The 23016-nt window shown below is 60.7% G+C and overlaps 5 protein-coding genes across 5 annotated transcripts; 2 read left to right on the top strand and 3 right to left on the bottom strand.

The window, feature by feature from the left end:
- Positions 1-933: 933 nt before the first annotated feature.
- On the bottom strand, positions 934-2766 carry CDEST_01240 (Putative glycosyl transferase, ALG6/ALG8). The gene is made up of 4 exons (XM_062917399.1): positions 2569-2766; positions 2236-2508; positions 1670-2163; positions 934-1617 (listed from the first exon to the last, which is right to left on the bottom strand). Exons 1-4 carry the CDS (start codon positions 2643-2645, stop codon positions 950-952), a joined length of 1512 nt encoding a protein of 503 aa, XP_062773450.1. The 5' UTR covers positions 2646-2766; the 3' UTR covers positions 934-949.
- A 245-nt stretch (positions 2767-3011) lies between these two features.
- CDEST_01239 (Putative legume-like lectin, concanavalin A-like lectin/glucanase domain superfamily) lies at positions 3012-5505 on the top strand. Its single transcript, XM_062917398.1, has 2 exons — positions 3012-3850; positions 3926-5505. Exons 1-2 carry the CDS (start codon positions 3741-3743, stop codon positions 5154-5156), a joined length of 1341 nt encoding a protein of 446 aa, XP_062773449.1. The 5' UTR covers positions 3012-3740; the 3' UTR covers positions 5157-5505.
- A 409-nt stretch (positions 5506-5914) lies between these two features.
- On the bottom strand, positions 5915-8817 carry CDEST_01238 (Putative peptidase M24, aminopeptidase P, creatinase/Aminopeptidase P/Spt16). Its single transcript, XM_062917397.1, has 5 exons — positions 8235-8817; positions 8070-8146; positions 7824-7950; positions 6645-7757; positions 5915-6542 (listed from the first exon to the last, which is right to left on the bottom strand). Exons 1-5 carry the CDS (start codon positions 8285-8287, stop codon positions 6332-6334), a joined length of 1581 nt encoding a protein of 526 aa, XP_062773448.1. The 5' UTR covers positions 8288-8817; the 3' UTR covers positions 5915-6331.
- Positions 8818-9751: 934 nt separating this feature from the next.
- Positions 9752-15456, bottom strand: CDEST_01237 (uncharacterized protein). Its single transcript, XM_062917396.1, has 5 exons — positions 12964-15456; positions 12157-12904; positions 11462-12091; positions 11021-11405; positions 9752-10947 (listed from the first exon to the last, which is right to left on the bottom strand). The coding sequence occupies exons 1-5, from the start codon at positions 13253-13255 to the stop codon at positions 10087-10089; spliced, it is 2916 nt and encodes a 971-aa protein (XP_062773447.1). The 5' UTR covers positions 13256-15456; the 3' UTR covers positions 9752-10086.
- Positions 15457-19903: 4447 nt separating this feature from the next.
- On the top strand, positions 19904-23008 carry CDEST_01236 (Putative proteasome component (PCI) domain, winged helix DNA-binding domain superfamily). The gene is made up of 6 exons (XM_062917395.1): positions 19904-20195; positions 20572-20721; positions 20867-20911; positions 21084-21364; positions 21424-22185; positions 22261-23008. Exons 2-6 carry the CDS (start codon positions 20640-20642, stop codon positions 22504-22506), a joined length of 1416 nt encoding a protein of 471 aa, XP_062773446.1. The 5' UTR covers positions 19904-20195; positions 20572-20639; the 3' UTR covers positions 22507-23008.
- Positions 23009-23016: the final 8 nt, after the last annotated feature.

The following is a 23016-nucleotide window of genomic DNA, read 5'->3' as shown; positions in this document are numbered from 1 at the left end:
TTCGGCCCACGGTGCCTCCGCATCCCATCTCCCAGGCCAGGCGCTGCGCAGGCCCTCCTCACCCTCCTCCACCCGCCACGACTCCGTCCACCTCGGGAATTCCACAACCGCGTCGGCCACCCGCGTTCTTGTACTCGTTGAGCTCGCCGCGGCCGGGGCTCTCGATCGAGCACCCAACGAGCTCAAGGGGCATTGATTTGGTCGATTTATCGTCCGGCACGCCTGCTGCGTCGTCCGGCCTCTTTCGGTAGGTCCCTTTTTCGACAATCACCTCCTCGGGCCCAGCGCCGGACGAGCACCGTTCCGCCGCCCCAACGCCTTTCGAGGCGGTTCAAAATGTCAGCAGGGTTGCCGATTGCATCTCCGTCTCGTTCCGGCGTGTCTGAGCAGTCTCCGACAGCCACGGCGGCGGGCATGTCATGATATCAGCCCCCGGGTCGCCGGCCGCGGCCGCTCCGGCCCGCCGGGCTCCGTGTAAGTCATTTCCTCCCATGCGCCTTCTACGGCCGCTGTTCTGGTCAATCACGACGGTGCATGGCCCAAACTGTGCATTACATGTGTCTGTTTTGTTCCTTCGTTTGCTTGCGGCAGACAATGGGTTGTGTCCAAGTGGCCCACGACCCCCGGCCCCCCCCTGCTCTGCCGTTAGCTCCAAATTGATGTTTCTGCTCTGGTACTTGCGGTGGAGTGGGCGCTGCTGTCAGCCTCCGGACACGTGAGTGACGACTTTTGATTGGCTGGCAATGTCAGGGCACCCCCCCCCCCCCGGGGGACCGAGCGTCTCTTTTAGACTTCCCGCCAACTGCTGGGTCGTCAATCACTGGCACGCAAAAGTTTCGGCTACAGCGCGGTCTTGGTCTCTGTATTCTCCGGAGTCGATCAACTACAGCAACTACAGCAGATGTCGCCTGAGCGATCTCCCCCCACCCCTTTTTTGTTTCCCCCCTTTTCACGATGTAAAGTACACAACCAGGAACCCGATCCAACTGCCGACGACGCCCACGGCGCAGTAAGAGCTGGTAAACATGAGCGGCAGAAACTCGTACCGCTTCCCAAAGACGATCTGGTGCAGGACCGAGCAGTACAGGATCAGCGGGATGCTGACTGCGATGTAGAACGTGCTGAAGCGGTCGAGCAGGAAGAACCTCGCTTTCCGCGAGGCCGGTGCCAGGCGGTCGAAGACGACGAGGAACAGGATCAGCCAGAAGATGGTGTATACCGTCTTGATGGGGAACTCGGCCGGCGTGAACAGCAGCGGGAAGAGGGAGACGTGGCCGGCCACAGCCAGGGGCCGGAAGGCGCTCAGGTAGCGCCGGTCCTTGAGCGCGACGAGGCTGAACGGGATGATGACCAGCAGGACGGCCTTCTCGTGGACGTGCCAGCCAAAGAGGAACGACGCGTAGCCGCACAGCGTGACGGCCCCGATGAAGGCGTCCCAGGTGGGCGGCGCCTGGAGGAACAGCTTGATTAGGGGCAGGGCCTGGAAGAAGAGCGTCAGGGCGAAGCAGGTGCGCGGGCTGATCTCGGGCAGGACGGCAAACGCCGTGTCTCCCACGAGGCCCCTGGTCACGCTGTTGATCGCCTCGGCCTTGACCGGCAGGTTGAAGCGCGGCGCAACTGGCGATGGTCAGTTTGGATCCGGTCGAGAGGGAAGATCGAGGAGACGTACCGTAGATGAGGAGGCGGTCCGCGAAGGAGTACAGCGCCCAGACGTTGGGGGCCCAGTAGGCGTGGCAGAGGCCTCGCGAGAACGGGAACAGGCGGCTGGCCAGCTGGGGGATCTGGTCCATGGCGACGAAGGGGCCGAACGCGGCGCCAAAGATGGCCGCAATGCCGCCGCCCAGCTTGACGCAGTTGAGGAACTGGATGCGCAGGATGGACTTGGGCGACAGGCAGTAGGTGCGGAGCAGGAAGACGAAGTAGGCCGGCGCCAGGTACAGGTAGATGTGCTTCATGCACAGCAGCGCGGCGAACAGCAAGCCGCTGGCCAGCAGGCCCGACTTGGCCCGGGCGAGGGCGAGGGACAGGATGAGGACGCCGTACATGGCGCCGTTGTACTGGAAGTGGATGTGGTCAATGATGAGGAGGCCGGGCGATAGGAGGATGGAGATGGCGGCGGCCTGGGCGGCTCGCCTCGTGGCGCCAGCGGCGGAGTCGACGAACCTTGACGGCGTTAGCTGGGGAGGGGGAGGGGATCCCGTACGGCGTGATGCGGGCAAGCGCGCGACAACCCACCTCTGGAGGGCATAGACAAGGACCAGCTCGGAGATGACGACGGTCCATCGCTGAAAGTAGACCGTCTGCCAGCTGTCGTACTCCAGGTTGTAGACGCGGAGCATGGCCGGGTCGACCAGCTTCGCGACCTGGGACATGACCCATTCGAAGTAGGCGAAGAAGGGGGGGTAGTCAAGGGTCCATTCCGACGTCTTCTCGTAGTACCACTCGGAAACGGGCAGGGTGTTCGTGATGGCGAGCCAGTTGCGGTGGACTTCGAAGTCGGTGGACTTGCTGCTCGACGCGTCAGTTGCGGCGGTCCCGGGGGCCGGAGGTGTCGGGCGGTCCACGTACTAGGCCGGGAAGAGGAGGACCTTGAGAGCGCCGGCGACGAGCGCGCACTGGGTGAGGGTCGGGTACGGTTCGGCCATTTGTGGCGCGTTCGAGGTGTTTTAGGGGGACGTCCGCATTGGAGTGGGCGGTGCGTGGCCGTGAGAGCTTCGTGAAAACTACAGGCCACCTTCAACGTCCGTCAGGGGGGTTCGTTCAGAGCTGCTGCAGCTTGGGGGGTGTTTTTTTTTTTTTTTGGACAAGACTCAGGGGTGACGTTGCGGGGAGTGGGGTCCGTGCAGAGATCGCGGTGAAACCAGCGCCGACGCCGACCGCAGCTATCACCTGTGTGGCGCTCCCCTATGCAAAAGCCACGATGCTAGCAGCCACAGTGGAAGCTTAAAAAAAAAAAAAAAAGAGCTTCCCTTCCGCCGCCACTTGGATGATGCACTACGATGGGATGGATGCACGGCGGTGAGTCTCCAGATTCCCCCTTCCCATTCCATTCCAGCTCGGACCATGCCACCTCCAGGCTGTTGATGGTGGACCGGGGTCCCTTTTATTTCGTCAAGGTCTCCAGCAAACGGCTCTGGGCCCCGTTTCAAGACAGCGAGGCGGGATTCAAAGCTTCATTCATGTTCGGGAACCCATCATCGCGAGACCCCCTCCCCCACGAGCCTCCTGAGAAACGCCTGAACCGCTGCTCATTTTCTGTCAAAATTGCACCTGGTCCGCTTTCAGGAGTCAACGCCGTGAGAACAGACGGCTTCCAGAACGGGCATTCGTCGGCGGAGCAAAGAGAGTGAAGAGCAAAGGAGCTGGCTGAGCTGCAGTCCAAGTCTTGACACCCTTTTTTTTTGTGTTAGTGCCAACCTGTCCTCAACCCACAGACACACACGCACCATCGACCCCTGCTTGGAGACTGACGACTTGGCGGGTTTCCAACCATCTCGTGCCCACGCATTTTTGGATCCCGACGCCGTCTGCTCTTTTTCCTTCTTTTTCCATTCTTGCCCGCATTGCAGGACCTTGCCTTGTGACATATATTATTACGGCCAATTCATCGACCCTGTGGGCATTTACGGCCGGCTTCGTTGATCGCACTTGATTCACATCTCTATCTCTCTCTCTCTCACACTCTCTCCCCCTCCCTCCCCCAAAACGGCAGCTCCCGCACCACCACGCATCCAGCCATAATGCGTGTGTCGCAAGCTCCCCTGAGCTCGACGCTCGCCTTCCTGCTCGGCGCAAGCCTGACGCAAGCTCAGTACCTCATCAACGAGCTCAGTTTCGGCTACACTGGCAGGTAAGCAAGCCGTCCGTCGGGCTTCGGCCCAACCTACGACACTGGGGGGAAGCTCCCCGGGCTGACCAGCAGCAGCATATCGCCCAACAATGATGGCCACGTGCCCAACTTCGTGCTCCAGGGTCAGCCGAATCAGCCCGAGATCCTTTCCAACAAAATCATCCTCACGCCCGTCGCGCCCGGGAACCAGCGCGGCTCCATCTGGAGCACCCAGAAGGTGACGCACAGCACCTTCATCGCCGACATCGACTTCCGCGCCAACGGCCCCGAGCGCGCCGGCGGAAACCTCAACATCTGGCTCACCAACGGTGGCGCCGCCGACGTCGGCATGAGCTCCGCCTACACGGCGCCGCGCTTCGACGGCCTCGTCCTCGTCATCGACGGCCACGGCGGCACCGGCGGCATGGTGCGCGGCTTCCTGAACGACCGCTCGACCGACTACAAGGCCCAGAGCGACATCAGCCCCCTCGCCTTCGGCCACTGCCAATACCACTACCGCAACCTCGGCCGCCCCAGCCAGATCAAGCTGCGCCAGACCGACCGCGTCTTCAAGGTCGAGATCGACGGCCGCCTGTGCTTCGAGACCGACAAGGTCAAGATCCCACCGGGCTACACCTTTGGCATCACCGCCGCGAGCGCCGACAACCCGGACTCGTTTGAGATCTTCAAGATGGTTGTCATGTCCGACAGCCTGCACGCCAGCGACAACGGCGGTCAGCAAAACCAGCAACAGCAGCAGCAGCAGCAGCAGCAGGCCCACGAGCAAAAGTCTAGCCAGGGCCAGCCGAACACCAACAACCCGCGCAGCGGCAACCCCGAGCCGATCGACCTGAACGCCATCCCCGACTCCAGCGCCGACGCCATCACGTCGTCCAAGGCGCAGTTTGCCGACCTGCACAACCGCCTGCAGTCGGTCAACCACCAGATCGGCACCATCTTCCGCTCCGTCAACCAGTACGGCCAGCAGGCCGAGCACCGCCACGCCGAGACGTCGCAGATGCTCGACTCGCTGCGCCAGGAGCTGCGCAAGCTCGACAAGATCAACGACCTCGAGGGCCGTATCAACGGCCTCGAGCGCGAGATCCGCGCCATGCGCACCGACCTCAACCTGCAGATGAAGAACACGGAGCACTCCCTCAAGGGCTACATGAGCGACCACCACGCCACGCTGTCGTCCAACATCGTCAAGGCCGCCCCCGGCCACGGCAAGCTCATCGGCGTCATCATCGGATCCCAGGTCGTCCTCGTCGTTGGGTATATGCTGTACAAGAGGAGGAAGAATTCGATGCCCAAGAAGTACCTGTAGAGGACCCCGCCCGTAGAGGGTGAAGATGGGTCGCCAACAAACACACAAACCAACAAAGGGACATTCGCCGAGCAAGGCGGCGCGTGGGGAGGCTGCCTTGCGCAAGCCGTGGATGCTGTGCTCCTCGGTCTCGAGGAGTAGTGATCCGGCTGCATGAAAAAATGGGAGGAGAGGTGTGGTCGTCGTGGCTCTTGTACGATTTGAAAGGCGCAGGGTCACGGTGACATATGACGAAAAGAAGAAGAACACGCGCAGGAGTGGCGGTCAGCGCTGAGATGGCATGGGCGGCGGACGTCAAAGTAAATGATTCAAGCGAAAAAATGTTTACAAAGTTTCAACCAGAGGTCTTGGGTGTGCGTTCTGGCGGTTCGGCGACGGTGACTTGTGTGTGTGTGTGTGTGTGTGTGTGTGTGTGTGTGTGTGTGTGTGTTTCGCCGCGTTCGTTGGCGGCACAAGACGGCGTCACGCTCGATGGTGAGTTGGACGGTTCATGAATGGTTCGAGCACGGTGTACTCGCTTTTTTCCTGCCCCCGTGATGTACACAACCCGTCCGCCAACGTGATGTTCTGGCCAGGCAAAAAGATCCGTTGGCTAACCGTACACGCGCCGATCGGGAGACTTTGGGGAGGGGGGGAGGGGGGCGACGAGAACGAAGGCCGCGGCGGCTCGCCCCACAAACGAGTGACCCTCCGTACGCCCTTACCTCTCTCTCTTCGTTCACTCTTGCACACGGCAGCGTCACGCCGGGCGCGGCCCCGAGGAGCGGGCGAGAGCAGACAAATACCCGAGAGCACGGCGTGGACGCCTTCATTGCCCGGCACAGTTCTCCGACACGGGGGGGTCCGCGTCGAACGAACTGCGGCTCGATCAACGGTTGGATGCCCACACGGTACCTGGGCAGTTCAGAGTAGACAAAAGCCCCCATCAACATCTGGGCACAGGAATGAAAGACACGTCGGCCATGTACGTCAACAAATGTCTAGGGGGCGGGTAGACCGACAAAAACCATAGGCTAACCATCTCAACGTCGTCGAAATACACACCAAAGAAACGAAACACACTATGCAGGTTTGTGGCAAACAACGACGACAACAACAACACCGAAATCAGCATGCATGCTTCACAAAGACAACCCCCCAAGAACAAAAAACACTACCCAGCCCCTCGCGGGCCGCTACGCCTTCCCGTTGATGACCCTCAGCAGCTCCTCGCCCTTGGGCGCGCCCGTCGAGAGGTTCTCGTACCCGTCGTCCGTCACCAGGATGTCGTCCTCGATGCGCACGCCGCCGACGCGGTAGTACCGCTCCAGCACCGTCTTGTTGATGAAGCGGGCGTGTCGGGGGTTGCTGAGGAAGTAGCCCTCGATATACTCTCTGCAGAAGTAGCTGGTGGGTGTCACGAAGCGTTAGCCGTCGGTCCAGAAACCCGACTCTCCCCCGGCCGCGAGGTCGACAACAGAACATCAGAAACTGGGGGAAACTACTCACATGCCGGGCTCGACCGTCACAATCATGTTCTTGCGCAGATACTGCCGGCCCCTGTACGGCGGGGAGGCGGCAGCGGCGCCCGAGGCGGTGGCGGCCTTGTCCATGGCGGCCAGCATTTCGGGCGTGACGACCTCCCTCTTCCCGACGCGGCCCCCCTGGCCGCCAGCCGCCACGGTGTTCAGCAGTAGCAGCCTCTCGCGCCCCGAGACGTCGTGGACCTCGAGCCCGACGTGGTGGCCCAGGCCGTGCGGGAAGAAGGCGGCGACGGTGCCGGCGTCCCAGACCTCGGCCGGGTCGCCCTTGAGGACGCCGAGCGCCAGCAGCCCTTGCTGGGCGACCCTGCTCGCGTGGATGTGCAGGTCGAAGAACAGGGTGCCCGGGCGGATGGAGGAGATGCACTCGTCCTGCATCCTGGCGACGATGTCGTAGACGGCCCTGGCCTCGGGCGAGAAGGCGCCCGAGATGGGCAGCGTGCGGGTGATGTCGCTCGCGTAGCAGTGCCACTCGCAGCCGGCGTCGAAGACGACGAGCTCCCTGCCCTGGAGCGGCTCGTCGTTGGCGTCGTAGTGCAGCGTGCTCGCGTTCCGGCCGCTGCCGGCGATGATGGCGTAGGCCTGCTCCCTCGCGCCCGAGGTGGTACACCGGGCCTGGAAGAGAGCCTCGATCTCGCTCTCATTCTCCAGCCTCAGCAGCTTCTCGGCGACGCGCCGGTGCGCCGCCGCCGAGACGGCCGTGGCCTTGCGGATCATGGCGACCTCGTAGTCCGTCTTGACGACGCGCGCCTGGTCCATGGCGGGCTGCAGCGAGGCGACGTCGATGCGCACGTCGGCGGCGGAGCGGAAGAAGTCGCCGTGTAGCGGCGCCTGGTCGGCGTGGAGGACGTACAGCGTCGAGCCGGGCGCGAGGTGGCGGTACAGGAACTTGTCGAGCTGGGTCGTGTAGCGCACGTCGTCGACGTCGAGCTGCTTCAGGCACTCGGAGATGCCGGGTGTCGAGCCGAACCACAGCACCTGGCGCGGCTCGACGTAGGGGATCCAGAGGATCAGGCGGTCCGAGGCGAGCTCGTAGGTCACGGCGCAGTCGGCGAAGTTGGCGCCGCTCAGGTAGTAGAAGCTAGTCCTCACGTCAGCGGCCGGTTCGCCGGCAGGCGGCTCGCGAGCTCTCGGGGGGTCGACATACTATCGCCGCTGTCGGAAGGCCGGCCCCATGTCCGAGTCCTCGTAGCTGCGGCTGGGCTCGCCGGGCAGGAAGACGAGGCCATCGCCGGCGTTGAGCTCCGCGGCGACCTTGCGGGCGTGGAGTTTAGCTTGGTCAAGTCAGCACGCTGGGAGGAAAACAGCCGCCCCGTCATCGTCAAACGGCATCACCAGCAGCACGTAGACGACGACACCCCGACAGCACCCGGAGGACAGTGCGGATGCATACCGGGAAACTTGGTCGGGATGGGCGCAACCGACACGACCGACTCAACGGGGCCGGCGGCCGTCTTCACCTCGATAGACCTTGCGGTACGGTACAACATCAGCAAACGATCGTGAACGGGAGGGCGGGCCCCCTGGTCCAAGGAGACGCGCAATGATCTCCACCTACAGAGCATCGAACTCATCCACCTCGACGACATGGTGATCAATGACGGTCTCCATGGTTCACACGGCTTCCGGGAAGCGGTACTCTCCGGGCCAGTCGGGGTGTTCGGGGTAAGGGTGGATCTGGCGGCGGTCTGACGATGCTCTCCGGGCAACTCTGTCTCAAGAGTCTCTTCGGTGTGCGGCCACAAAAGGCACGGATCCAATTGGAGATGGGGGGGAGGGGGGGTGCTTGCGTGGCGTGGCGGGTAAGGTGAGCAGGCCAAGGCTTTTTCGGACAAGGACCGCGCGCGATGTTTGTCTCTGCTTGGTCGGAGAGGGCGAGGGACGAGACGAGACGGTGGAGGGCGGGACGAGAGGTGAGAGAGAGGTGTGTGAGAGTGACGTCCAGTCGTCGTTGTCGGCTGGGCTCCAGTGTCCAGTCTCCAGTTGATGGAGTGTACTCTGTACTGTACGTGCGTCCAGGTCCAGTGGCCGGTCTAGCGCAGGGCTCCGCTTCTTCGGTGCCTCCGAAGGTACGGGTCGGCAGCGGGATGGGGGGGGAGAAAGAGAGCAAAAAAGCGGTGCTTCTGCGTCGTGACAAACGGTTCTCTCGTGATAGGGCGGCGGCTGTTTAGTGAGCAGTCCGGGCATGGACCCAGCAGCATCTCCAAAGAAACTGGGCTACCTGTCCTCGGTGTCGGTGCCGAAACGGCACGGGGAGTTACCGGACACTCCGCACTCTGATAAGGATTCGGCGGAGACGATCCATTGAGCCCTGTGCACAGTAGCGTCCCAACCTAGGTAGGTTGGTAGGTAGGTAGGTGTAGGTACGGATACAGAGCAGGCTGTCTCTCTTAGCGTTGCCTCCAGTGTGGGTAGACTCGTCCCCCTGTGAGTCCGTCGAGGACGACGAAGAAAAAATACCGCGATCCAATCAACTCGCGCTGAAGACCTTATTCGGCCTAGGTTCAGTCCTCCGTCGGTCTCCACCGCCAGGTACACCACTTGTGTGCGGATACTCGACAGCAACGGTACCACCAAACGGCCCGCGGTGTCAACGCACTGTACATTGAGGTTCGGTGTACGGTGCGAGACCGCCGCCTCGGTAAGTCAGTAAGTCAGTCAGAATGCAGCTCCAAAAACCACAAAGCCATTGGCATCGCGGATCTGCCTCTCACAATTATCTACAGATACTCACAGAGGCTCTCCTGCTTTCAGCGCTCGATAACCATACACTACCCACCCCTACCCTCCTTCGCGCCTTGGAAAAGCTTGGAGCTGACGCCTCCCGGCGCCCCGCAGCCCGCCCATCGCGCCATGCCCTACGGATGCCAGCACCCTGCCCGCCCGCTGCAATGCGCTGCAGCCTGCACTCCGCTGCACCCTCTCGGGGTCGTTTGTGTTGCAGGTGGGCGGGTGTCATGACCTCGGTCCCTGGAGCACTTTTGTCGCGCCTACAATCTGACCGTTTGGACAACTCCCCCCCCCCCTTCCAACGCCCCATGGCCGCGGCCGCGGCACACATACACACTTATCGTTGGCAAATCCTATATCCAATTGGTACACATGCTAGCTATCTCGACAACCGTCACCTAAGTATGCACATGTTCGTCGCGCCCGACGCTGACGACTTGAAGGTAAAAAGTAAAACCCGGGCCTCTTGTAAGCCTCCAACCGACATGATGCCATGCAAACCTCCCGAAATCCCCATCAAAGTGAAGTGTGACCGCAACGCCTGATCCGATACGGCCGTCTCTCGTCGTCTTGTCTTGTCTTGTTTTAAAACCCAACCCCCTCCCTCGAAATAGATCGCACCCTGAGCTCGCAGGGCTCCAAATAAATGCTGGGTATCACTTGAAGCGAAATGTGCCTGCCTATAGGCCCTGAAATCCGTTCCTGGCGAGCATCCCCGCCCAGTTGCCTTGGTAGCCCGTCTCTGCAAGCATCCGTTCAATCTCCCCGGGCCGCTGCTGCATATGTGCCCGGCGTGCGTGCTCGAGTCTCGCGGCATCGGGCATGCCCTGGTATCCCGGGTGCTGGTACATGCCCGCGAGATCGTATCCGGACTGCTGCTGTTGTTGTTGTTGCTGCTGCTGCTGTTGCTGCTGCTGTTGCTGGTGGTGGTGGCCCTGTCCTTGCAGGAAGTAGGCGGGCGACTGCCCGAGGAGCTGGGTGTCGATGTCGTCGAATGCGCCGGGCATCATGAACGTGGACGGATCCTGCGGGCCGCTGACGTTGTTCGGCCCTGGTCCCTTTTGGAAGCCCAGTTCCATCATGGGTTGATTGGGGTACGCGAACGGATCCTCTGACGGGAACATGAGCGAGTCGAGCTTGCCGAGGTGCGTCATGCTGTGAGGCGGCGGGAACCCCTGCGTCGGCCGGTTCGAGCTGGCCGACGTGCTGACCGAGTCCGGGGTCGCCCGCGAGGACATATCCATGCCAAGCAGGTCCTGGATGTTGCTCGCGAGGGAGGCGCTCTGGTACCCCGCCTCCGAGATGGGCACGTCGTCGAACGAGGTGCGGAGCGGCGGCTGGTGCATCCGCCCGTTGGCCATCACCACGCTGGGCGGTCGGCTGAGCTCTTCGGATCGGCGTTGGCCGACGCCCGGCTGTAGGGCCGCATGTCCGTGGACGGGTACCGAGCTCGCCTTCTGCCCGGGCGCCGATCGCTTCTTGGTCGGGATCGGCCGAGACTTGGCCTCCTGGAGCCTCTCGGGCAACTGCTCGAACAAGACCTGCGTGTGTGCATTAGCGTGCTTTCTTTGCCAGAACACCCTGCTGGGGGGGGAGGGTTGTTTCGAGACTCACGTTGAGCGCCTCCGTGACTCTGTCGGCGGCCTGGCTCTTGGACTGCAGCTTGGCAACCATGTCTCTGCCCGCAATGGCGTCTTCCAGCACCTCCGCGGAGCCGATCTTCTCGGGGTTTTCTATCGAGTAGAAGACGAGAGACAGGATGGCAAAGAACTCGGTGAAGAGCATGAACCAGTACGGCCCGGCCAGCACGTTCTGTTTGCGGATTTCGATGCCAATGTGGACAATGTTCCGCGATACGCTGATGCAGGCCGCAGCACACGCGTACGAGAGGTCGTCAATATTCTTTCCGACGCCCAGGCGGGGGGAGACGTAGTGCAGGAACGGGCGGTAGAGGACGAGCTGCACGTGGGCGTAGGCGAATCTCAGCAGATGGCGAACGCTGTTGTCATTAGCTTCATTCGTCGCTCGCCGTGCTGGGAAAAGGGACAAACTCACCGGATCACCTCGACGGGCCCGTCGGGCCTGGGCCGCCACTGGGCGGGCAGAACCTCGTACCACTCCTGCAGCTCCTCCTCGATCCGCTTGATGTTGGCGTAGCTGATCAGGTACGTCGCGCCTGGCTTGTCGCCCTTCATGACGCTCTGGCCGAGCCCCTTCAGGGGGTAGACGAACTTGAGGATCCGGGCCAGGATCTCCATCAGACGGGTGTGCGCGTTGAACGCTTCAAAGAAGGAAAAGGTGCCTGGCGGAGGGGTCAGGATGCCCTCGTCCGTGATGTACTCGTCGTCGATCTCGCTCGGGTACGGCTGGTCAATGTCCTCGGCGTTGAGCATCAGCGGGAAGCCGAGCATGGCCGAGACGTAAATGTCCATCTGCCGGATGACCCAGAACACCCGCTTCCGAACCTCCTGCTCGATGATGGAAATCTTCTCGTGCTTCAGGAACCTGTGCAGGCCTATGCGCAGGGCCGACCGGAGCGCGATCCCCACAAACGCGTAGCACCCGCTCAGGTTCGAGGTGGCTTGCAGGAAAAGAATCATAAAGAGCAGGGCCTGGAGCGACGTCAGATCCCGGCACTCGGTGATGTCCTGCAGGATCCGCCTGGCGGTGTCGTAGTACTTCATTCTGCGTCATGTCAGCGTGGGACCCGAGCGCGGGGCGGAGGGTGGGTGGAATTTTCTGATGCGTACCCTTCGTCAACCGACTCCTTGTAAGCCACCGAAGGGGCGTTCTCGTCCAGGTTGCGGTACATGCAGCCCAGGGCCATGACGGCGTTGAGAAGGCCCAGGAACCGGTGCTCTTCCTTGGAGTAGTCTTCGTAGGGCTTTTCGTAGATTCTGTCAAACATTTCGTAAAAGGAGGGGACGTGGACTATGCGGATCAGGCAGGTCGCGCAGTTCAGCGAGAGGTAGCAGAGGTTCCTGGCAACCTCCTTCGGGGGGAGCTCAGGGGCTGTGGACATGGTCGAGTCGAAGGGCGAGCTGGCGGCCGATGCGGGAGAGTCGAGGTTGATCAGACCGGCAGGCCTGTCCGGCCGCGGCAGGAAGGGTACTTTGGTGATGGGGCCCATCATGCCCCTGAAGTGCTCCTTCATGCGACGCAGGAAGACGGCGCCGGACGACACGCCATGGAAGTCCCAGCCGCCCCTGTCGTCCAGGTCCAGCTGGCCGATGGACTCGATCATGGACAGCAGCTGGGCGTCCCCCCTCTCGGGCACGACGAACGGGTCGTGCCTCGGCTTGGAGGTCTGGCTCCTGGCGTGCTCCCTGTTGCGGAACTCCTGCTGGACGGCAGGATCCAGCGTGGGATCGGCCAGGTCGACGTCCGGGATGAACTTGCGCAGCAGGCTTTCGGCACGCTGCAGACGGCTCTCCAGCGCCTCGATATACTGAGGAGCCGGATTCCTCCGCCGGTTGGAGGGTTTGTCATATGTGCATTCTGAGGAGAACAGGGTCAGCGCATCCGCGTGGGAGATGAAATGACCGAGGGTTACCAACCGTAGCTGTAGACGGAGCAGTGGGTGCACGGCTGCTTGCCGTCGCACTTGATCTTCTTGCGTCTGCATTCGTCGCAGGCTCTGGTCACCCGCCGGCGCTTCTGCACGGGGACGTTGGTGCCGGCTTCACCGGGCTTCTCGTCCATATCGGAGCCGGAGTGAGCGCTGCCACTCGGTGACGGCGGTTCTTTGACAGGCCAGCCGTTGGTAGACGGCGCAGCCGACTCGTTGTCCGACATGTTGGAGTCCGGGGGCGAGTTGTCGGCCTTGACGGGCCGGGATGGAGGACTCATTGCGCTGCCGAGTGAGGAGAAGGGACGGCGAGAGAGTGTGTGAGTGTGTGAGAGAGAGGGTGAGAGTGAGAGTGAGAAAGATGGGGAGGTGACTTGGTGACTTGGTGGTAGTAAAGATGAGTTGAGGGTGGTGAACTGGTTGGTTGGACTGGCTCGGTCGAGCACCCGGTTCTCGGTGTAAGTGCGCGGTTACGGAGGACAGGCTCTTTGCATATTCGAGTGTACAAGGGCCGTTGTCCGATAAGCCAACCCAATGCTAGGAACGGCTTTTCGGACTGATCAAGTCTTGAACATGAGAAGAACGAAACGTGTGCCAAGACTTCGCGGGGGACAGGAGGATGATGAGTTTAAACAAAAACGGGAGGACCAGAGACGAGGAGCCGGGGGATCTTTTGCCTTCTTGCTGGGCCTCTCGTCTGGGCAGCTAGGGGGGGGTGTGGAAGGCCCTTGTTTAAAGGCCGAGCAGGGTGCGGTGCGGTGCGGTGCGGTGCAGGCCACACACAGGTGTGTGTAAGTCTCGCGCAAAGCTGAGCGCGAGATGGATTACGTAGCGGGTAGGTAGGTAGCGTCTCGGCCGGGGGTGGTTGAGACAGCCAGTCAGTACACGACTCGAGGGTATGGGGAATACGGTCCCGCACGGTGCAGTCCCAGTAGCGCGGTCAAGTGGTACAGATACCGCGGTACGTATTCGACACACGGGGCAGGTAAGGTAGGTAGGCCACGATCTGGCGAACAGTGGGCAGGGCCCCTGGTGGTGGTGTGGTGGTAGTAGTGCTGCTGCTGTACAGATGCCGTTGGTGCTCTCTCACGCGGTAGCGTAGACTACCCTGGAGCAGGAGGAGGGGGGCGTGTGTAGTGCAGCGGATAGGGACAAGCAGTGAGGGGACTTGGGGGGGGGACAATACGAAACCGTCGCAGAGGGGATGGGGAAGCTAGAACGAGAAGGGCGATTAGGCATCGGTACGAGGGCCAGTGGGAATGGGAATGAGCAGAGAGACAGAGAGACAGAGGAACAAAAAGAGCAACAGCGAGGTCGTAAGGCAGACTAAGTGCAGGCTAACAGGCCAAGAAAGAATTTAAGGTGCCCCAAGTAGGGCGAGCCGAGACGTAGACGGCATACTTAGCAATGCGGCCGAATGCTATATGTCGTGGTGCTCGTGCTTTTCTTGGGGGTGGGCGGAACTGCGTGAGGGACAAGACTTTTCGAGACAAGGAACTGGGAGGAAGAGCGCGAGTAGCCCAGAAGACCAAGAAAGGGCCCAGCGAGAGGGGGGGGGGGGCCGGAAGGGGTGTATGTACGCGACTTGCAGGGGGGAAGGGGGACAGATCACGAAGGTAGAGTAGTGGTGGTTGTGTGAAAAGGTGGCAGCTCGGTCGACGCGAGCGCTTCCCAGATGAGCGGCAGTTATTGGCCTCTAGCAGCAGCACGATGCGGTGGGTGACGGCAACAAAGTGTAGGAGCAAACCGTCGATGCGTAGAATGGACAAAGGCGTGGCCAGACATGTGAACAACAGCCAATCGAGCCGACAAGACGCGAGAGAGCGAGGGGCCATCCCAAATAAGCCCAAGAACATCGTTGCAAGTAGGGGTCAATGGTCGGTCGGATTGAGCGACCGGATGCTCATGTATTCATGTACCTTTCCGCTGGAGGAGTGGGAGGGACGAGGATGCCGTGTCGAGTGCAAGGGACGTGCTGGGAACGCCAAGACAAAACATAACGGACGAAGAAGAGGCTGGATCTGACACCTGCACATTGACATTTGACTCTGCTCCGAAGGAGGGAATATCCTGACAGCGCGGGCAAGGGAACTGCCAATTCGGCGGGTGCTGGCTGTGAGCTTCAGGGGCCGAAGGGGCGAAGGGGGCTTGTTGCCGTCCAGTCCAGCCCAGTGGGCGTCTCCGACGACAATGACGATGTCGGAGCACTAAGGGTAGGGGTTTTTGGAGATTCTATCTTGAGCGACTCGAGCTAGGCCATCTTGAGTCAACGGCAACCTGTCTTTAGTGCTGGGCGGTGCGTATAATTACACGGAATGGAAGGTTCTTTTGCAAGTGCGCCAAACGGGCGAAAAAAGAGGCGCGCGCGACTGCTCGACGGGTAAGGGAGGGGAGGGGACATCGGCTGTAGCCATGACGGTGTATCCGTACCGGCACCGATAGGCCTGCCGTAGTCATCGATGGCGATAGAGTACGTGTACAATTGCCCCTCGGTAGGGAAGAGTGACTCTCGGGGCGTCCATCCTCGCTCCAGTCAGCAGTTTATAATCGTTTTGTGGGCGACGAATAACGAGACGAGCCAGCAAAGAAATGTTCGGGGGGAGGGGAGAGAGGAGGGAGAGAAAAAAAAAAAAGGCGGAGAATTCTCGGGATAGGAACGCAGCGCACATCCATCTTTCGACTCATCGCCGCCGCTGACGGGGACGGACGGTTTCCACTTGCACAACGGATACTGATGCAGAGAATCTACATAGTAAGTCGCGATTGCAAGGCCATGCCTGAAGCTTGGTGCTGCCATGGTGCACGTTGTGGGCTGGCGAGAGGAACAGGAGGGAAGAAGAGGCGGCGGCGCGCCAGCGGCGTTCGTGCATGCGCTTAGATGCAGGGCGGAACCGGGGGTACGTATGCCTTTTTACCCTTTGTGTATCCCCATCATCGGCGAAATCCTGCTCGAGGCCAACCGTTGACTTGAGTCTCTCCATGCCATCCAGTCAGACCGCCACGGAATGAATCATCCCGCCCGGCCTCGTCCGGTAGATCCATCCACCGCGACCAGCCTCCCAATCCGACGGTCCACCGGCAACTGCCCTGGTGCCTCGTCTCGGATTCTTCCGCCATACCTAGTAGGCGACATGTCCCACGTTGCTTAGTCTTGGTCAACAAGAGCGCTTTGTCTCGCGTCTCGACGCCAGGGCCGGTAAGCAGGATACAGGTAGGCCACGAAGCAAGAAAGCCGGCTTCTCAGTCAACGCTGGCTTGATTGTTCAACACAACTCAGAAGCCAGGAAACCCGGCCACTCCATTGACGGAACACGCGGAACGCAATTGGATCAGAGGGGTTGCGTCCCAGGAGCCCCCCCCCCGTTCGACGCTCGACCGGGGGACCCTTTGTGAGGCATGGCCGCTATCAGCCCAACGCAAAGCCAGGAAAAAAGACGGGGAGGAAAAGGAACTTGGAGACAGTGAGATGATGGTACGGGCCCTACCCTGTTTGTTCACGCTCTGGCGGCAACAGCAGCCAGTTGAGGCAGAGCTTGCTGCCTCAAACAGCCCGTGCCGATGAAGAGTCTATACTTTGGGACATGCCTTGCACGAATAACGCAGGGGGAGCCTCTGTCATCAGAACCAACATCTCCCGGTAGTGCGTGCCACGGGTGATCCGACGACGGCATCAACCTGCGATTGCCTTTTCATCTGTAACTGAACGCCCCTCTCTCGGCCTCCACTCACATCGTCCGGCGTACGCCGTGGTCGCCCTCGAGATTAAGATGGAGGATCCAGCCCATCATCACACGTCGCTTGTGCTGCGAGAGTGCGGTACTTGTACGACCGTGGACCACCTTTGAGACCGAGGGAGCAGGGGGCGGGGGGAGGGGACAGGTCAAGAAGGGAAGCCAAGAGCCAAGAGAGGAGGACGACGACGACAACAACTCTACGGGTGGTCGACCGGCCTTGCAAAGTCATGAGGTAGGTTGTTAACATGTTTGAGTGTGCAAGCGGCTTCACGCCCCCTTGTGGCCGTCACCCCTCTAGCCTCTAGCCTCTAGCCTTCGATAACAGCTTTCCTTGGGCCCTTGGCTCGCAGCGGATGCACCTCACTGCGGGAAATGTCATGCGATTCTTCCCTCGCCCTCTCCCTCCCCCCCCCTCCCCACCTCCCAGCGGCGAATGCAGAGCGGTGGAATCGAAGACGCATGGAATATTCGATAAAGGCCTTCGGTTTGTGGGTTACCGTCGCATGGTGGACGGGACGTTGTCAAAATGGACCGCCTGCCGCCCTACAGAACGAACAGGGCACAGGGCTGAGGGAACGATGAGGTTCTGAAGGCTTGGCATCCGTCATTGGGGAACGTGTCTTTGTTGTGTTTCGACGACAAATTTTCTCTTTTCGCTAGAGTGCTGCTCTCAGATTGGCGTGGACGCGAAGGGAGCCGAGTCCCCTGGTCGCTGTTTAGGGGGGAGGAGGGGGGGGGACGGACGCTTGGGGTACTTGGACGGGGGTGGGAGGAGTGCGTAAGAGGAGGGGGGGGAGGAGGAGAGGAACCACACACCGCATCGCATCCACGGGCCACGTCCCTCTGAGCCAAGCAACAAGTCCAGGCCAAGCCCACCGTCGCTCCCACCAAACGCGTCAGCCCAACAGTGGGGTGCGAGGGTGCACACCAGCAAGACAAGAGCTTCCTGGGTCCTCAAGTCTTGGCATGTTCGATTTCCATCGTTTGCCAAGACTTCCACCCCGCCCCTTCGCGCTTGCGCTTGTCTTGACAACATGCATCGAATTGCTGGGAGCCTCAGATGGATATGGGGATATCTGGATGCTCCCAAGTGTCAGCGTTCTTTTGGCGGTTTTTTTGCTGGCAGAACCGGCCAAAAACCACCGTGGTCGGCCGCCGACTCTCTAGGCTTTCCGTCTCTGGCACACGCCCCAGGAGTGAACGGATGCCAGAAAATCAAGGAAACCAGCGGCCACGTTGCCTTTCTTCCCTCCCTCTCTCCCTCTCGTTATTTCCGCAAAACTCATTGCAAGAAAAAAAAGGAGAAGGATGAGAAAGCGTCTCAATGCATGTGCCGGCCACTAGGAGCGCAGCAAGAACCGTTATTGTGGATCGCACTGTCAGGACAAGTCGCTCTGCGAAGGTGCAGGGGAAGGGGGAAGACACACCCAGGGCATCGCTAAGCTGAGCAGGTACGTACCGCCCAGATGCGCTCCACCAACTAGAGGTGAATCGAAAAGGCAATCAAGGCACTACGGCCTGCTACAGATGCTTCGCATGAAGCGAGGGCCGCTCGGCGGGTTTTTTTTTTTTTTTTTTTGGTGATCTGGATTTGGATCTGGGTCAGCTGCCTCGATCTTTGCTACTGTATCTCCTCGGTCCCCCTTTTGCCCAGTGTCGGAGGGTCAGCTTTGGGTTGGAGGTGCAGGCCGTATCTCACAGCGTCTACCTACCTAGGGTAGGGGCCACCCGACCCGACCGTAACCTTGCACCTGTCTCCACCAGCAAGAGTGACGCGAGCGACGGCAATCCAGTACCAACGTTTACTGGGTGCTGAGGACAGCCCACCACAGCAAGGTCCTGGTGGTGGTGGTGGTGGTCGGATTGTCCCGAGCAGGTCTTCCTGTTCTAAACGCAAAGTTTCCCACATCCACCAAATGTCGCCGCATCGTGTTACGGATACAAGCCATGACTACAGGTACAGTACTCGCTCTCACATTGAGCCAAACCCGCGTAATGTTGGTGAAATAACGCAGCTTACCGTAATAACTCCCTCAATTCCCCCGGTGCCGCATCAGCCCCAGGGCCCCTGACCCTGCTCTGGCGATATAGGTGGTCCCAACCTGAACCTTGGGACCGAGCCTGCTATGGCATGGCGACCAAGACCCGAGCCCCTCGCTCTTTCAACCTTTGCCCCGACGGCGCAACTCAAGCTCCAGCGAATCAGGACGCCGTCACCGGGAACCATACACTGGAAACCCGTGCTGAATCCGAGACTGGCCAGCAGGGATCGTTTGCCCTCTCTTGATCCGAAATCAAGCGCAACCCACCTCGTTGCTGGAAACCTGTACTGTACCGTGGGATTGAGAAAAATCGACGGCCGCCGCCGCCGCCACGACCAATGTCTTAATTGAGCGGCCTGCTGCCATGGAATCCGTCCACGTAAGATGGGCCGGCCAAGCTGCAATCATGTCCTGCGCGCGCATGGCCCAAAAGCACAACACTGGAACGGATCCTCGGTCAACTACCGACCCCTATGTCTGTCAAGTTGGGTATGTTCCACGGTGTCTGGCCTTTCTGCCGAGCGCGCCTCCTGCTCGTTTGCAACGTGCGTGCTGCTCTGGCTCGATGCGGCCTCTGCTCCCAGCCCCAGTCGTGAATGATGCTGGTCCTGGACCATGAGTCTGACTCCTGACTCCCGTGTCAACAACTGGCCCAGTTCCGATGCTGCCTTGCCGCCGACGGCCCCATCAGTCAGCCCTTCTCGCGCTCGGTCATCAAACGAATCAGTGCACCAACGGAGTCAAGGCCGCGGCTCATGTCCCGCAGAATTGGTTTCCAGTCTTCGTGTCCGTAGGCTTTGATGAAGCAACAATCCATGTCCGTCTGATCGGTCCCCCTGCTCGTCGTGGTTACAGCGGGTATTCCCCCGAAAAGCTCTACACCATGAGAGGACTGCAAATCGCCAAGACAAATGTGCCTGATCCTTGTGATCGACCGACTGCCGCCGCATCGTGCTGCCAATCATCGACACAGAGATGCAACCAGATGACCGCTGTCATTGCTGTATCCCCCCCCCCCCCCCCCTCTCAACACTCTCGTTCTCTCCTATCCCGCTCTATACTGTCGCCGCTGCCTACCGGCTTGGGTAAGAAGTAGAGTTCAGGCACTAGTGCTTCCAGACGGGGCTCCCCCAATCCCTCGTTATTGGAATTACCCCGCAATAAAACGTCCGGCTGTGTCACCACTACCGCCTGTGCCTCATTCTCATTCGCTGCAGGCGCCAACCTCATCGCCCGGCAGAGCCTATCGACCTTCACACTTCCTCGCCGCCTTCAACCACCACCAACATCACCCTCTCCAGGACTGTCCCTTCACACGCGAAGCCCGCGCATCCCCTAGTGCGATACACGACGGACAGGGTCTCGTCCTCTAACCCCCCCCCCTTCGCAAACCCCCCACCGCCCAACGAGTCACACACGAGACGACGAAGGCGACAACGAACGAGGTGAGTGACTGCCGCTTTCCCTCCCGCCTGGCACCTTGCAAGCAAGCCCGCCTGCTCGCCGCCGTACTGCCTCGCCGCCGACCGGCCCCTCTCTCCGAATGTCACTGCTGTCCCCCCGTCTACTGCCGGGACTGTAGCCATCTCCCCGAATGTCACAACCCAGACCACAAAGCCCCTCATTGCAATCTTTTACGCATTCCACCACCGCTGCTGTTGACTCTGGCCCGTAATTGGTGACGTCGGAGACGTCCGTCACCGCACGCCGCACCGCCCTCCACACACCACACCATCCCTCCCCTTCTTCAGCGTTCACTGATGCGCAGTCTGCCACACAGCCTGGCCCTCTTCCCCACCTGCTAACTATCGTCCGAGCAAGATTACGCGGAGTGCGCACGGGTCCATTCAACGAGTCGCCTAATACGATATCACAATCTCCCATCCATCATGGCTGGCGCCAACGCCGACTCCAACGCCCTGTTGGCATTTTTCACGCAGATGGACGATCAGGGCGGTGTCATTGTGCGAGGTGCGTCGTCCAAGCCGTGCCGGCGTCCGAGCTGAGCCTCAACTCGGCGTGCCGTGCCTGGCCCCTTTTCCAGTCCAATCGTCTCAAATAGGAAATCAGTGCCAAGACGCGCGGCCTGCTAACGCTACTTTCTGCCACTCTTCAGATATTCCCAAGCTCGACCTTGATCTGTACATACAGAACTATGAAGGTATGTATTCATCTCCCTTCAGCCCGTCTCAACCTAGTTTCTCGTAAACTGTGCCTCGCTGCCCACAGACGCTCACCCCCTTCCCCCCCCCCCGGGTCTCCGCCCCTCATCGCGTGCCTGTCTGCCAAGGCTCCGCCGCCCCCAGGGGACAACTTCTGATCACCTATTTCAGGCCGTACCCGCTTCGAACGTCTCTTTCTCATCGGCCGGAGCTGCGTACCGCTCTGTGTTGACGCCCTGAAGGCTGCCATCGCCGAGGCCAAGGAGGGCGTAGACGTCCAGCGTTACCGCGATGCTTTTGAGTGCATCCACATCGCCGCCCCCAACGAGCCAGAGGCCTCGTTCGATCAGGAATGGGTCGAAACCACGGAGAGGGCCAACAAGGCCAAGACTCACCAACTGGAGAGCGAGCTGAAGGGGTATAAGATGAACCTCATTAAGGAGAGCATTCGGGTAAGGTCATCGTCGCCGCCCGCGACAAAGGAGTCCACCGAAACTGACGGGAGCGACAGATGGGAAATGAAGACCTCGGCCGCCACTTTGAGCAGATTGGTGATCTCAACAATGCCGGCGAGGCCTACAGCCGCATGCGGCCGGATGTCAGCACGTCGAAGCACATCATCGACGTCGGCAAGCACCTCGTCAGCGTGACGCTGCAGCGCCGGGAGTGGCCCATGGTCATTGCCAACCTCAGCAAGATCACGGGCATCCACAACGCCGAGGAAGAGAAGAGCCTGCAGCCGTATGTCAAGATCGTCTCGGGCATCGCCCTCCTGGGCCTCGAGAAGTTCGAGGACGCGGCCAAGAGCTTCCTGCAGACCGACGCCGGCAAGGAGGGCGCGGAGTACAAGACCATCGCGAGCCCCAACGACGTGGCGGTGTATGGCGGTCTCCTGTCTCTCGCGACAATGGACCGCAAGGACCTGCAGGCCCGCGTCCTGGACAACCAGAGTTTCCGGACGTTCCTGGAGCTTGAGCCTCACATCCGCAAGGCAATCTCGCTATTTGTCAATGGCCGGTACTCGGCGTGCCTCGCAATCCTGGAGGCCTACCGCGCCGACTACCTCCTGGACATTTACCTCCAAAAGCACGTGCCCACGCTCTACTCCCAGATCCGGAGCAAGTGCATCGTGCAGTACTTCATCCCCTTCTCCTGCGTTACCCTGAGCAGCCTGGAGGCGGCTTTCGCGGTGCCCGGCAAGCCGCTCGTCGACGAGCTCCTCGGCATGATTCGGAGCGGCGTTTTGCAAGCCCGCATCAACACAATCGACAAGGTGAGTCTGAACATGTGTGTCCGCGGCCCCCGGCAGGGGGCGTGTATTCGTACAGTGCTAACGCACGAGCCACAGACCTTGGTCGCCGTGTCTCCGAACCCCCGAGCGACTTTGCAAAGATTGGTCTTGGACACGATTGATGCCTACGAGCGGGACGCCATGGAGAGGATCCGGCGCATGAGTATCGTCGCGGCGGATATGGAGGTGAAGAACACGCGCAAGGGAACCGTGCAGGCCGGCGCCCAGGGCATCGACGAGCTCTGGCTCGAGCAGGCCAACCGGGCGACCGCGGCCGGCGGCGGCAGCAGCGAGGCGAGCTGACGGGGCTTCGGTGCGGAACACGCGCAGTGAGCTCCCGGCCGAGTGATGGTCCTTCTCTCCGCGGATCGGACGCGAGCTGCTAAAGATGCAGCCAGAGGAACTGCTGACAAACGGGGTACTTTTGGCGATCCACCTTGGCGCCGTAGCCAAAAAAGCCTAAACGAGTAGGGTGGGTCGACTGGCAAAATGCAGACTGGGCGTGCTAGCGACGAATCATTGGCCCCCCCCCCTCTTGACCAAAAACAAAAAAGCATACGTACGCCTGCCAACACCCCCCAATTGTTCCGTGGGATCATTTCAACGTCATGGCCGTTAGCGGTTGCCATTGGGGTCGGGCATGGACCTCGCACAGTTGAGCGGTGGGGCTGCTCGAGAGACTTGACGGCAATGTTGATCGCGGGATCCCCGGGGGCCGATAGATTGAGGCTTACGCAGCGGGCATAGGGATGAGTCGAGTGGCCATTCATTGCTGGAGTTAGTCGGAAATAAACCGCATTCCATCGTTTATGC

This window comes from Colletotrichum destructivum, chromosome 1 (genome assembly GCF_034447905.1).
Source record: "Colletotrichum destructivum chromosome 1, complete sequence".
Lineage (NCBI taxonomy): Eukaryota > Fungi > Ascomycota > Sordariomycetes > Glomerellales > Glomerellaceae > Colletotrichum > Colletotrichum destructivum.
This window is presented reverse-complemented; position numbering and strand designations above follow the sequence as displayed.

Excerpts from the sequence above, each read along its gene's own strand:
- CDEST_01239 (XM_062917398.1), top strand. The coding sequence starts at position 3,741 with ATGCGTGTGTCGCAAGCTCCCCTGAGCTCGACGCTCGCCTTCCTGCTC. Across the intron at positions 3,851-3,925 it reads AGTTTCGGCTACACTGGCAG|CATATCGCCCAACAATGATG; the intron begins GTAAGCAAGCCG and ends GACCAGCAGCAG.
- CDEST_01237 (XM_062917396.1), bottom strand. The coding sequence starts at position 13,255 with ATGAGTCCTCCATCCCGGCCCGTCAAGGCCGACAACTCGCCCCCGGAC. Across the intron at positions 12,092-12,156 it reads AAGGAGTCGGTTGACGAAGG|AATGAAGTACTACGACACCG; the intron begins GTACGCATCAGA and ends GACATGACGCAG. Across the intron at positions 10,948-11,020 it reads GAGTCACGGAGGCGCTCAAC|GTCTTGTTCGAGCAGTTGCC; the intron begins GTGAGTCTCGAA and ends GCACACACGCAG.
- CDEST_01240 (XM_062917399.1), bottom strand. The coding sequence starts at position 2,645 with ATGGCCGAACCGTACCCGACCCTCACCCAGTGCGCGCTCGTCGCCGGC. Across the intron at positions 2,164-2,235 it reads CTTGTCTATGCCCTCCAGAG|GTTCGTCGACTCCGCCGCTG; the intron begins GTGGGTTGTCGC and ends AACGCCGTCAAG. Across the intron at positions 1,618-1,669 it reads GGACCGCCTCCTCATCTACG|TTGCGCCGCGCTTCAACCTG; the intron begins GTACGTCTCCTC and ends GACCATCGCCAG.
- CDEST_01238 (XM_062917397.1), bottom strand. The coding sequence starts at position 8,287 with ATGGAGACCGTCATTGATCACCATGTCGTCGAGGTGGATGAGTTCGAT. Across the intron at positions 8,147-8,234 it reads GTGGATGAGTTCGATGCTCT|GTCTATCGAGGTGAAGACGG; the intron begins GTAGGTGGAGAT and ends CCGTACCGCAAG. Across the intron at positions 7,758-7,823 it reads GCCTTCCGACAGCGGCGATA|CTTCTACTACCTGAGCGGCG; the intron begins GTATGTCGACCC and ends CGTGAGGACTAG.
- CDEST_01236 (XM_062917395.1), top strand. The coding sequence starts at position 20,640 with ATGGCTGGCGCCAACGCCGACTCCAACGCCCTGTTGGCATTTTTCACG. Across the intron at positions 20,722-20,866 it reads GGGCGGTGTCATTGTGCGAG|ATATTCCCAAGCTCGACCTT; the intron begins GTGCGTCGTCCA and ends GCCACTCTTCAG. Across the intron at positions 21,365-21,423 it reads TCATTAAGGAGAGCATTCGG|ATGGGAAATGAAGACCTCGG; the intron begins GTAAGGTCATCG and ends CGGGAGCGACAG.